General features: G+C 46.4%; 1 protein-coding gene across 2 annotated transcripts in view; it reads left to right on the forward strand.

Annotated features, from left to right (window-relative positions):
* The window catches only part of RGS6 (regulator of G protein signaling 6), a 505,053-nt gene extending 499,150 nt beyond the window's left edge, over positions 1-5,903 (forward strand). For both annotated transcript variants that reach the window (XM_084632586.1, XM_084632587.1), the window contains one exon: positions 5,690-5,903. In XM_084632586.1, the coding sequence (XP_084488712.1) occupies positions 5,690-5,740 (51 nt within the window). In that variant the 3' untranslated portion in view covers positions 5,741-5,903. The remainder of the gene's footprint in view (positions 1-5,689) is intronic.
* Positions 5,904-13,414: the final 7,511 nt, after the last annotated feature.

Consider the following 13,414-nt stretch of genomic DNA (forward strand, 5'->3'; position numbering starts at 1 on the left):
CCAACCCCTGGGGCACTCCACTTAATACTGGCTGCCAACTAGACATCAAGCCATTGATCACTACCCACTGAGCCCGACGATCTAGCCAGCTTTCTATCCACCTTATAGTCCATTCATCCAGCCCATACTTCTTTAACTTGCTGGCAAGAATACTGTGGGAGACCATATCAAAAGCTTTGCTAAAGTCAAGTTATATGATGTCTACCGCTTTCCCCATATCCACAGAGCCAGTTATTTCATCATAGAAGGCAAAAAAAGTATTGAGTACTTCAGCTTTTTCCACATCTTCTGTCACTAGGTTGCCTGCCCCATTCACTGAGGGTCCCACGCTTTCTCTGACCTTCTTCTTCTTGTTAACATACCTGTAGAAACCCTTCTTGTTACCCTTCTCATCCCTTGCTAGCTGCAATTCCAATATATACAAGGACTTATGAGACATTGTAGAGAGGAAGTGGGAATAAGTGGTGCTTGGGAGGAAATCCCATCACTGTTTGGTTATGAGCCCAGAACCAGGAGCTTTGCAGAATGGGCAGAGCAAGGCCCCCCTGTTCTCAGCCAGTTGGGATGAGCATTAAGGAAGAGGGCGAGATTATATGCTGTCTCCACCCTCGTAGCAGGAGAGGACTCACTTGCTGAATCCTGGGGACCAGCTGGGGAAAGGGACCAGCTGAAGGAGAAGCTAGCTAAGGCCCTACAGATGGTTGAAATCATAGCTCAGCTCCAAGGAAGAGCATTGGGGACTCCTGTCTTAAGAGTGACTGACTGACTGAAGTACAACCCAGCTCTGGGAGGAGGGCTGGGTCTTCCCTAACTGGAGCAAGAAAATCTATCAAGACTCTTATATGGCACCAGAGTGAGTGTTACCTTTAGCGACTGAGTTACACTCTGCAATGAGTTACACTCTGAAGAGAGGGGTAATAAGCCAGATCCTATTAAAGGGATCTATTTTTCAAACTAATCTGATCTGGGTAATTGATTGAAATAACCTGAGTGCTGCACGCAATGCACCCGCAGGGCCAGGAGGGGGCACACTTGAGAGAAGCTCCCCATGTCCGCTTTGTGGTAGTAGCAGTGGGAGCTGGGACCTTCTCTGATCCCAGAGGAATGAGAACAGTTGCAGCTGGAGAATGGAGCAGAAATGCCGGAAGAAGGTCTCCTCTCCCAAGCTGATGTATGGGGCACAGATGTGGTCTCTGGCATTCCCATGCCAGTTGCTGGAGTAAGCAGAGTCATCCAAACAGATCCTGGCAGTCCTCTGGCAAATCTGGAAGACACAACAAAAACAGTGGGATCTGCAGCTGGCCAGGGTAGCAGAGCAGCACCAAACCACATTGGAGAGCCTGTGTAAGGCCCCGGTCTGTGGCGTCAGGGCTGGAGAAAAAGGGTATTCGTGACCACTTCCTCTCTGTCAATATCACATAGATCCTTGTATTTATCAGACCTTTCAAAATTTTAAAGGGCCATGCCACATGATAGGGGAGGGCTGCTCCCTAGGCACCACTACCCTTGGTGGGACAGACTACTCTGTCACAGTCATACTGCATCTCTTTTAAATCAGGGAGGACAGTGCCCACCCTGCCTTTCCTGAGGAGCTACTGCCGCCTTCTGTTCCAGGTACACACATTCTGTCATTTGCATGCAGAAGTGATGGTGCTAACAAATGTTGAAGCCCTTTTTGAAAAACTGTGGCATGTGGCTTATGGCCAACCAGAGAGAGCTTGGTTTGGAAGGAATGTTGTGTCAAAATGCAGGACTAACTCACTCTCCTGAGGATGACCAGGTGCATCGCCACTAAGCAACTGTATGGCACGATCTGTTTTATTTCAGCTCTCTCAGCTAACTCCACATGCGAAGCACCACACTCAGCAACATTTTGTGGATTTATGTCTTTCCCTAGAGGACTCTGGGAATATAAAGCAATGAAGGGATTACAAAGGAAACATAAATACAGAGGGTCAGATCCTCAGCTGCTGTGAGTCGGCATTGCTCCACCGAAGTCAACAGAGTTGAGCTGATTTACACCAGCTAAGCATGTGGCCCGATATTTTCATCTGTGAATTTTACTCCCTTGTTATTTGTATTAAATATGGAAAATTTGCACCCTTTTTCCTCACAAAATTTAGTTTTCAAAATGTAAAAGGAAAAGAAGGACTTGTATAAAGAGAAAACGCTAAACTAAACCCCTCCAGCTTTGGGGGTGAGCAGATTCAGATCCAAGCTTTGCACCTGGGACCCATCTCTGTAGTGGGCTGAACCACAACCCTGCACCTAAATCCACCCGAACACTGGGGCTCTTTGGTTTCAGATCTGAAATTTTCACCTAGGGGCCCTTCTCTACCCATTGCCAAAAATATACAGAATCAATTTGTCTAGGTACTTCGGTGAGCCCCTCCCCCATTCTAGCGTCACACAGAATATATATGTGATAGTTGATTTGGCATCATCTTTTGAAGTTTCATATTTTGCAAAATGGGCATAGATTCTTTTATTATTTTAAAACACTTTGTATCTCTTTATCTGATCCTCAACACCATACTATCTCAACACCTCCCAGTTTATTGACAAATTTATCCTCCAAGGTGCAGAGAGATTAAGTGATTTGTCCTAGTTCACACACAGGAAGTCTGTAGCAGAGCTGGGAACATAGATCTCCTGGCTAACAGGCTAATACTTTTACCAAAAGACCCTGCAGATGGCGGGAAAGGAGTGGGGAGATGCATGTCCTGCCTTTGCCTAGGAAGAGTAAGAGCAGACGGTGAGAGCCTCTGGCAGAGGAAGGAACAGCTTCTTGGCAACAATCCCATGCTGTTCTGATTCAAAGGCCTAACCCCTGCTAGCTCATCACCAACATTTCACCTGTCAGTTACTCCTTCTGCTGCTTTAAGAGCTGTGGGGATGGGGCCCTGACCTCCGTTTTCAGACTCATTCTCTGCTTTCCATGAGACCATGCAAACCTTCTGCCCTAACTCTGCTGTCAGCTGCCCCAGTCCTTCTAAGCAGCCTGGCCCTGGGAACAATTTAAATATGCACACATTAAATTCAGCATTGAGGGTGGGACCCCTTTGACTGCTCACCCCAAGCTGGAGTGTTAAACATGGAAGAAACATGGGCATGGGGGACTGGATGCCCCTCTTCCAGCAGAGAAGCTGTGACACTGTTTGCTGACTGCCTGTCAGCTCTTCCCCCTCCTTCTCCCCTCCCGCCACCCCCAACATCCTCAGCCAGCAACTCCCCTCTCTTTACTTGCAACAGGACGTGGAGACCAGGGGTCAAGATTGGGCCAAGTTATGAAGCTTTGCAAACCAAACATTGTTCATGTGCAGTAAATTTTTAACAAAAATCTGCCAACATATGGCTGGGTGGTAAATTGTACTCCACATATGGGCATAGTTAACTTAATATATAGTTAAAGAGCCACATCTCTGTGTAAAATCAAACCTCTGTCTACAATTTTTTTAACCTACTATTTTTACAAGTTACACCTAACAACACTATAACGGGAAGAGATCAGAGAAAAAACATTTTTCTTTATTTTTCAGTTCATTTACTTTTATGAATTTGACTGCATTTTATATGTAGCCAATTTCACTGTGTCATTTGTTTCCCTTTGCTCTTTGTGTGGGTCTTTGAAACAGCAAGAAATAAGACTTTTCCAAAAATTTGGATATTTTGGCTAAATACAATAACATAAAATAAGCTCCGTATAAGACCTGTTAGAGGTAGCAGAGCTCTGATATTCCTTGTAAGCTTATTTCAGTATGTTTTTATAGTAGGAGAGTATTATTGTCAAACAAGGAAAAATGACCAGGGAGATTTGGCAGCTGCTGAACTTACCTGAAATTACATGTAACCTATTTTTAAAATCTGACTAACTGTAAAGTTGGCAATGTCCCTTTAACAAGCACATCTCTGAAGGTGCACAAGAAATGAGGCAGGGCTGATATGCACTGACCGGGGGGCTGAGATCATATGGTGCAAGCGGAATCCAATGAAGGGATTCAAATCTGGTAGTAACATGGGCACCTGGGCCTTAATCCTATACTTATTGAAATCAATGGCAAAGTTCCTGTGGACTTCAGTGGTGCAGTATCGGGGCCTTGGAGAGCAAAATTCCTTTAGTGTTTTGAATGGCCTGGAGAAGAGCAAGCAGGGATGCCAGAGAGATGGAGTTTGCAGTAGACATGGTGAGAGATGACTGAGGTGTGGAGAAAGGGGTTTGGTAGAAGGGAAGGGACTGATTAAAACATCTCGAAAAAATGTTTGTCCTAAATGTATTTCTGTTGGACTGATAATCAGTGCCCAGGGTTATGTGATATGAGTTTGAGTCAAGCACCCAGGTGGCTCATATCCTGAGTACAGCCCAATACACACTGTGAGGAAGCTGTCAGAGTACTCATAGGCTCAATTCTGCAAACTTTACTTACACTGAGCAGCATTTACTCATGTGACTAGTCCTATTGGTTTCAATAGGTTAACTCCCATGGATAAGTACTATTCAGTGTGAGGAAGGGAGGTAGAATTGAGCTTTACATTGGCTAATTCTCATACCATCACTCAACTTCTCTTGACACTAAGAGATTAAAATGTAATCCCCCTGAGATAATGCCAGTGGGCAGACTTCAGTGTCTGAGCTGATACCCTTCTTGCTGAACATTCAGCTGAACCTCATTTCATAGATTCCAAGGCCGAAAGAGGCCACTGTGATCATCTAGTCTGACCTCCTGAATAGCACAGGCCAGAGAACTTCCCCACAATAATTCATAGAGCAGAGTTTTTAGAAAAACATCCAATCTTGATTTTAAAATTGCCAGTGATGGAGAACCCACCACATCGCTTGGTAAATTGTCCCAATTGGTAATTACCCTCATTGTCAAAAATGTACATTGTATTTCCAGTCTGAATTTGTCTGTCTTCAGTTTCTAGCCATTGGATCATGTTATACCTTTCTCTACTAGCTTGAAGAGCCCATTATTAAATATTTGTTCCTTATATAGATACTTATAGACTATAATAAGTCACCCCTTAACCTTCTCTTTGTTAAGCTAAATAGATTGAGCTCTTTGAGTCTGTCACTATAAGGGCATGTTTTCTAATCCTTTAATAATTCCCATGGCTCTTCTCTGAACCCTCTCCAGTTTATCAACATCATTCTTGAATTGAGGGGAACCAGAACTGGACAAGTATGCCAGCAGCAGTCTAATATAGTGCTTAATACAGAAGTAAAATAACATCTGTACCCCTTCTTGGGCTCCCCCTGTTTATGCATCCCAGGATCACATTAGCTCTTTTGACCACAGCATCACACTGGGAGCTCATGTTCAGCTAAGTATCCACCAGGACCCCCAAATCCTTTTCTGAGTTACTGCTTCCCAGGATAGAGTCCCCCATTCTGTAAGTATGACCTATGTTCATTGTTCCATTGCAAGATCAGGTACCTGAGGCACAGAGGGGTTGAAATACCAAGAATTCAGTTACATACAAATTACTGCCCCTGTGTAAGCATTGGCATGGGTAGGAAACCACATGCTCCTGTCACCATCCTTATCCCCTGCACTCAGCTGCATCTGCACCCTTTCAACCATTTCAGTCTCCTGCCCTTCACGGCCCAGCTGATTGAACAGGGTGATCTATTTTACTGTGAAACAGCTTCACTCACAGCTTGGCTTTCTTCTTCTGTTTGTTTCTCTAGGGAAAGTCTCTAGCAGGCAAGCGCCTCACAGGCCTGATGCAATCCTCCTGACAGCCTTAGCCGGACAAGCAGTTGCTGACATCCCTGAAGGACAGCTGCACTCCACCTCCATGGACGAGTTTCATTTTGGGGAGAAAGGGTCACTGTGAGAGAGAGTGTGAATGAGAGCAAGGGGAGACAAAGGAGCACAAGGTGGAGAGATCAGCTCACCGGAGGTTTCTCTTTTCATAGTTTACATCAACACTTTCTTACTTGTACAGCTTTGTAATGACATTGAGTTCTATAAAGGTACTTTGGTTCCTACTTGGTTTCAAAGGATCACACTTCCTTGTATACGAAAGGTCAACAAGGCAGAGGGCTTAGTAGCTTATGAGGAAAGCAATCAGTCCCAACCATAACCTAGAGAAAGAAGAGCTGAGCGAGATCAGTATTTACCCTTCATCTCTTCTCTCCCTGGCAAATGCCACCACCATCATTGCCACTTACTCTCTTTCTGGTGACCATCCAGGTCCAATAAAATATCTACCAGAAGCTGCTTCTCCTGCTCAAAAAATGCCTAATTCACGTCCGCTGTGGATGGAAGCAATTTCATTAACTTTATATTTTTTTCGTTCCTTTCCTCTTTTAAACCAACGGTTGGAAAAGCACTTTTTAGCTCTTCACTTGCTGTCCTTCCAAGGGCATGTAGCATGTCCAAAGATACATGGCCAGATCATCAGCTGAAGTCAGTGGAGCTAGCTGAGGATCTGGCCCATACAGTCAGATTCTGATCTCTGTGTAAATCCTCTGCCTTCAGCGGCGTTACTCTGCATGTACATTAGCGTGATCAGCGTTTGCCCCATGGTCACCAGGCAATGTTTTAGATGTATAATATACACACACATAGTAATGTTTTATATTGTATTTGCTTTCCTTTTTATTTTAAGATCTTTTTTTTTACCTCCTTATCATTTTTTTCAATTTAATTGAAAATAGCTTGACCTGAACCACTTTGGGAAAACGTCTAGCCACTCCAAACAGAGAAGGTCAAAATCTGCACATTTATCCAGGTAAAGCTAATTCCATTGACTTCAGCCGGTCACTCAGGATTTACAACGGAGGGAAGAATTCAGAAAGGAAAGCGTTCCTGGTTCAGGTTACACAAGGGTGGAGCAGAAGCATGCTGTGACTGGGGCAGGGATTTGGATACCAGAGAACACCTTTTGAACAGTAATGTGCACTGCCAGGTCCTTTCTTTAATTCTCAGATATGCCACTCCTCTGGGATGTGCCATTTCTAATAACATTAGAAAAATGAGGACTGGCTGAACCTTTGTGTGACACCAGGCCCCGGAGTACAGCTTGAAGAATGACCCAGAGGCTTCCCAACACTGTTCTCAGGAGTCTCTGTAAGAGCTGAGACATGTATCTTGGGAGGGGGAGGAAGAGGAAAGAACTGAAGTAAAGTAATTCATTTGGCTAATAATAAAACCCAGGTAGAGTAGCTGCAGAAGTAGAAAATGACCTGTAGTCACCTGCAGTATGTTGTACATATACAAAACCTTAAAAAAAAAACCCAAATGTGGCTCATTTAGTTAGTGTCACAAAAACTGCCTAATGAGTAATGATAGTTTTAAGTTCATGAACTAGCAAGTGGTTCAGAATAAGTACCTGTCTATTGCCTGTCTTCACTCACACACTAACATGTCTTTTGGTGCAGGTGGTAGAAACTTCTGATATAGGTTCCAATCCAGCATCCCTACTCAGGCAGAACTAGCTAGCTTATCCATTTATCTATCTATAATATATGTGTAATGCTGACAGACCCCAAGCATCAGCAGGCAGGATTGAACCTGGCACCTCTGGAGCTAAATGCATGAGTATCTACCGTATGAGCTAAAAGCCAAGTGTCTGTTAGCTAAAGCTGTAGAGCAGACTCGTTAATCTCTCAGTGCTCTCGGTGCCACTAGATGGGACAGAACACCATACCCAGAAGGTGTGTGCGTTACATGTGTACTTCAGCTGCACTAGTATCTAACCTCTATCCATATACAAAATTAGGATAACACAATTTCTGTCAGAAAAAAAAGACCTCTCTCTCTTCTCCCTCCCCACTGAAATGAAATGCCCCACAAGGGCACTTTATTGCTTCCAGGAAACTTGTGTTGTGTTTCAGGATACATCAATGGAAGTGCTGCCTAAGGAGTGCAGGATCAGGCCCTTTGCCTGTATGACTACACAGTAGAGCTTTGAGGAGTGGTATTTGTTATCTTTCGCTTTATTGCCATAAATAGTATGTTAATCTAGAGCCTCAGACTAAACTCTTCCCTTTTGTACACCAAAACCACACTTGAGTCCCAGGATTGCAGAACTGCTACCTCAGTGCATGGGCACATACATGTTCAGATGGTCTCATGCCCTGACGTGACATTTGGTCACCCTCAGGATCTTACTTTGTCCATTCCCACTGGACAAGATTTTCTGTCTTTCTTTTATCCACCTAGCCTCTGGTAATAATGGGGCCTTCTGCACAACAGGCCCAGTTGGCTATCATACCTGCAGCCATCCCCAAAAGTTTGAGAATGTGATGGCTGGCCTCCCAAAGATATTTTTTTTCTGTGTAAAACCCATCAGTGGCACATGTCACCTGAGTTTTATAAGACAATTCCTGCTTCCACCCCAGACTATCTTACTGCTGCATGAATGCTGCTGCACATCCTGTGGGCAGAGGAATCTCAGCCCTGCCACCTTCACTAATAAGGAGAGTGTCTTATGAAATACCAAGTCAGGCTGCACAGAGTGGTCTCAGGTAGGATGTGTACATGAAACGTAAAGCATATGGGTGTGTTCTGTGAGTTGCAGACAGGTGGGCTGTGTGCACTCAATGTTAGGGGAGGACTGTAGCTGCTTTCATGCAGGTATGAACACTTATTCGTGCTGAGTTTCTAGCAGCAAACTGAGCCCTTGCTCCATTCTGGAATGCTGGGTTCTGGACGAGTGTGAAGCTGGAGCAGTTGAGCAAAGGTGCTCTGAGCTATTCTGTCCGCAAGGGACAAGTGGAAGCAGAATGCTTCATGGTGCTGGTGAGGAGTGTGCTGTATAGTGCTCCTCACCTGCTGGTGCTACTGCATGCTGGCAGGCGTACAGGGATGGGGGAAACCTGGCCATCCTCCCAGCAAGGAGCACTGGTGTTAGGCTATACCTTGGATCTGTGACCTGGGAGAGTGGAAAGAGGCTTCCTGTTCCTTTTTTCCTCCCCCTCCTCCTTTTCTGTAGGACATCTGTATCAGAAAGGGCAAAAGTTAGTGAATACTCTGTGGCTGTGCTGTGCAAATAGTATGCTGAGCATAGAAGGAACTTTTACAGAGAGAGTGTGTGTGTGTATATATATATATATATATATATATATATATATATATATACCCAAGGGGGCCTGGATGTTGAACAACTTGCTAGTTAAGTGAACATGCACGCAATCTAATCTGCTCAGCAATGACTAGAGGAGTGGCCACAGCTGCATTTTCTCTGGAGATCAGAGAGCTTTGCACCTACTTGGTTTTCTGACTCAATTTCTGTAAAAGCAAGAAGCAAGACAGCAGCCAAGTCCTTCTGAGGACACATACAGACTCCTCCGCATTGGCGTCTCACTTTCTTTCAGCATGATAGTATTTATATGCAACTACTTCTATACGAACTGCATTCTCGAATTGTTTTTTAATGCCTTTATACATACCATGTGATGCTACTTTTGTCTGCTCAACAGGGTCCCATTGGGTATCGCAGCAGCAATCCTGCTATGTTACAGCGTGTCTGGTGTGTGCTAACTACCTCACCATTCTGAAGATGAGTTAGGAAAGCAGTTTTCCACCCCCACGCATGCTCTAAATGACGTTGTTTCAGGGAAAGGCCTTATGCCAATTAGCAAAGTGGAGGGTTTCTAAAATCTCAATAGCATGGAAGCTGTTTATAAAGCTTCCCATTACCACAGGGCTACTGCTGTGAAATACGGCTGTAAAGATGTCTTTGGATAACACAGGTGCTACTGGATATTGCAGTAGCGTAGTATCAGAACAAGGCAGTAAGAAGGTTCCACACGACAGTACAGCCAAATATTAGACTAAGACAATAATAATATACCCAAGGCTCGTGCAGCAAAGTACTCTCCGTATAAAAGGTACCACGGAATCCTGCAGTAAAGTGGTATCTGGACAATGCAACCATAAGATGTCACAGCATTCCAGTATATCATAATACCAGGATAAATGTAGCAATAAGGCAACACAGGATACTGAAGTAAGATAGTATTAGGATAATGCATCAATAAGGCACCATTGGGATGCTTCAGTAAATGAGTTTGGGGATAATGCAGTAATAGTGCAAGCCAGGAAACTGTGATACACTAGGAGCAGGGTAGTCCAGCACTACCGTACCACAGCTTGCTGCAGTAATAAGGTGCTGCAGTAAGTAATATTCAGATGAAGCCATAGGAGGATGCTGCAGTTAAATGATATCAGACTGCAATGATGCGGCAGTCAAATACCACCAGATACTGTCAATGGACAATGGAGACAAAATATGCTTCCACTCCAGGCTACGAAAAAGTTGCGGCAAGGTAACCAAAAATGTTTTAGTACGCACTACACTTCATCGTTTGTCAGTTTGCTTTCAAGGAAGCTGGGGTAGTCGGACTCCAGCACAGCGCTCCCTGCTATTGTCTGAGATAGGGTGACCAGATCGCAAGAGTGAAATATCAGGACACATTGGGCGAGGGGTGCGGGGGAGAGATAGACACAGGTGCACAGCCCCGACCGGAGCCATGATGGGGGGCACATGGGGTGGGCCCATGCTGCACTACACAGCTCCCCTGCCCAGCGCCCCCTGGATCCACTATGCCCAGATTCCCGCCCCCACCACAACCCTTCCATCACAAATGCACAGTGCTGTGCACACACACCCCTGCCCATAGCCCCACCACAGCTGCCCAGCACCCCACACAGAACCCCTCACTCGCTAGTTTCCCGATACACACAGATTTCTCCTCTCTCCCTTCCAGTGCCCTTCCCCACAGCCCCACCACCACAACACAATGCCCTCCACAGACTGCCCAGTGCCCTGACACACACAGATCTCTCCCACTGCCCATCACCCCCCAACAGACCCCCACTTCCTAGCACCCCAAAACACACAAACCTCCCCCACTACCCAGCGCCCTCCACACACCTCCCAGACACTCACCATCACACTCTGCCCCCTTCCCTGACTGCACTCACCAGCCCTGCTGGGAGGTCTCTGGCTCCAAGGGTGAGAGCAGCGAGGGGAGTCTCCAGACTCTCCACGTGCTGCACCCGCCACAAGTGCGAGCTCCGTGGCTCCCATTGGCCGGGAAAAGCGCCAATGGGAGTTGCCGGAGCTCCGGAGCAGCACCAGAAGCATGCAGAGCCCCCACCCCCACCCCGCCCCAAGAGCCAGAGGGACCTGCCAGGGGGCGAGGTGGGGAGTCCTGGCGGTGCTTACCTGGGGCAGCTCCCATCCCGGGAAGCATCCAGCAGGCAGGTCCTTCTGGCTCCTAGGGTCATGAGTCAGGTCGGGTTGGGGGGGGGGAGGGCTCTCTGCCCTCTCCCGGCGCCTGCAAGCCCCGTCCCTGCAGCACATGGTGCTCCTGCCAGTGGGCTGGCACTGGGAGCTGCCCCAGGAAGCAGTGAGCGACTGCAGTCCGGATGGTCCCCATATCGGGACAAAGGGCGTCCTGACCGATGTACGTGGGACAAATCTTCTAAAATCGGGACTGTCCCAATAATATCAGGACGTCTGGCCACCCTAGGGACAGATCACAGCTGGTTATCGGTCCATGAACCACTGTCCTAGTGTCAACATTCTGCCATTTCTTCCTGTCCCGAGACACAATAGCCTTACTGTCACTTTACGTAGCTTCCTCTTCCTAGATGGTATAGTTAGCTATAAATGGCTCGGTTCATGATTTGACTAATGTGGTAATGCCTTGGCTTGGTTCTGCCTTCACACTCCTTGGCCTGCCCTAGTTTTGGTTTAATTATTAAGCAGGATTCACACATGTTGCTAAACTATAGTACATGGCAGGGTAGGGTAGGTTGGTGTGAGTTTTGTATTTTAGGCTGTGAGAGTTTGTGTAGCTTCGAAGCACTGTTTATAACCTAAGACTCAAACTAACCGTGAGCTATGTAAACAATATGCTAGGCTCAGGCCCATATAGTCCTTTGAACTTAGTGTTTGGCAGAACCACTTTGTTGTGAGAAAAGTAATCTTACTGCATGAGAAAGTCAAAATTGATCAACTTTTCACATGCTATAGCTTTAGTCTCCCGCTCCCAAACACCTGCAAAGCTCACAGCTAAGAGCCTGCAATCCTCTAATCCTGCCGATAAGCACTTGAAAATGAGCTTTCAAAGGGCTGCCTTTACATTCTGATCCTATTACTTGAGTGCTTTTAACATCAGTTTATGGCTATCACCATAAGTGGCAGTGTGGCTGCCCTCTTGCCTCTGGGCCAGAAGATTGTAGTCTCACCTCCCACAGAGGGCAGCCGGCTGGTGGGCAGTAGGAAAGGGAAGTAAGTGCATTACTAGAGGGTCCATCCTTTGGCTGGGATGCTAAGCTGAGCTCTCTTCCCCCGGTCCACAGGGGGTAGGCCAGCAGGAGAGCTAATGATTTCAAGATGGGTTTTTTAAACAGTAGCTAAGAACCCTGAGCTGCACCGTCAAGGAAAGAGGCTCTAGCTTTGTCTAGACTAGGCTTTCAGGTGTGATGTTAGCGATCATGTGCTAACGTCACCCCTTTAAAGCTCAGGCTAGACAATGCCTCTTACGTCTGCTCTATTTTCAGGTTGTTGCTGAGGGCAGAGTGGGTTGCCTTCTTATCTTATGCAATGAGACCATATAACTACAATCCCAAACTCTTCTGTATGTAGACATAATTCCCTCTTGAAGCAGCCAAGGGTCTAAAACGACTCTGTGCTGTTCTGAAGTCACTTTAGGCCAAACCTTGAAAAATGAAAACCTGTAGGCTTTTTTCCTGAGAAAAATGTGCTGAAATGCAGAAGTGGGGACAGGACAGCCCTGCACCACTGTGTGATTTAGGGCACCCAGAGCTATGTAGCAAGCTCCAGGCTAGCTATCAGTGGCTAATGGACCCCTCTGCGGCTCCTTTCTAACATGGGTTTGGGCTTTGTGAGTTCCCGCTGCATTGGTCTGCTGCATTGGCACAAAGCAAGATTTAGAGGCTCATGCTGTGGAACCCAGCTCCTCTGCGGTCCCATGAGCAACGACTGCATTAAGGGCAGCAAAGGGGTGGTGAGGCTGGGCCAAGGGAGAGCTGGGGACAGTGAATCTCTCACTAAAGGATCCATGAATCAGTGCCACTTTAGGAGCAGTGTTATAATCAGCACAGGGGTTACTGCAGCCTCAGCATGGATCCACAGCCACTCCCTGATACATTGCACCCCACTGTTCAATCTGTGTGCTGATTCCCAGGCTTTTGTGCATGACCCCCCCCCCTCCTCCGCCCACACACCCACTCCTCCTGTCCTCCACCATGTTGTCCAGGATTGACCCAGATGTCTGCTCCACAGTGCAATGGGAAGGAGGGGGACTCTTTGTGTGAACTCTGCTGCCTGGCCCTCCAGCGCAGTGGAAATGTATCAGTGCCTCTGAGTATTTTTGGTCTTAAGCAGGCATGGAAGCGTGTTTAAGATTTAGCCTTTTGAGACTTCTAGG

Source organism: Lepidochelys olivacea (assembly GCF_965140295.1).
Source record: "Lepidochelys olivacea isolate rLepOli2 genome assembly, chromosome: 6".
NCBI classification, from domain to species: Eukaryota; Metazoa; Chordata; order Testudines; family Cheloniidae; genus Lepidochelys; species Lepidochelys olivacea.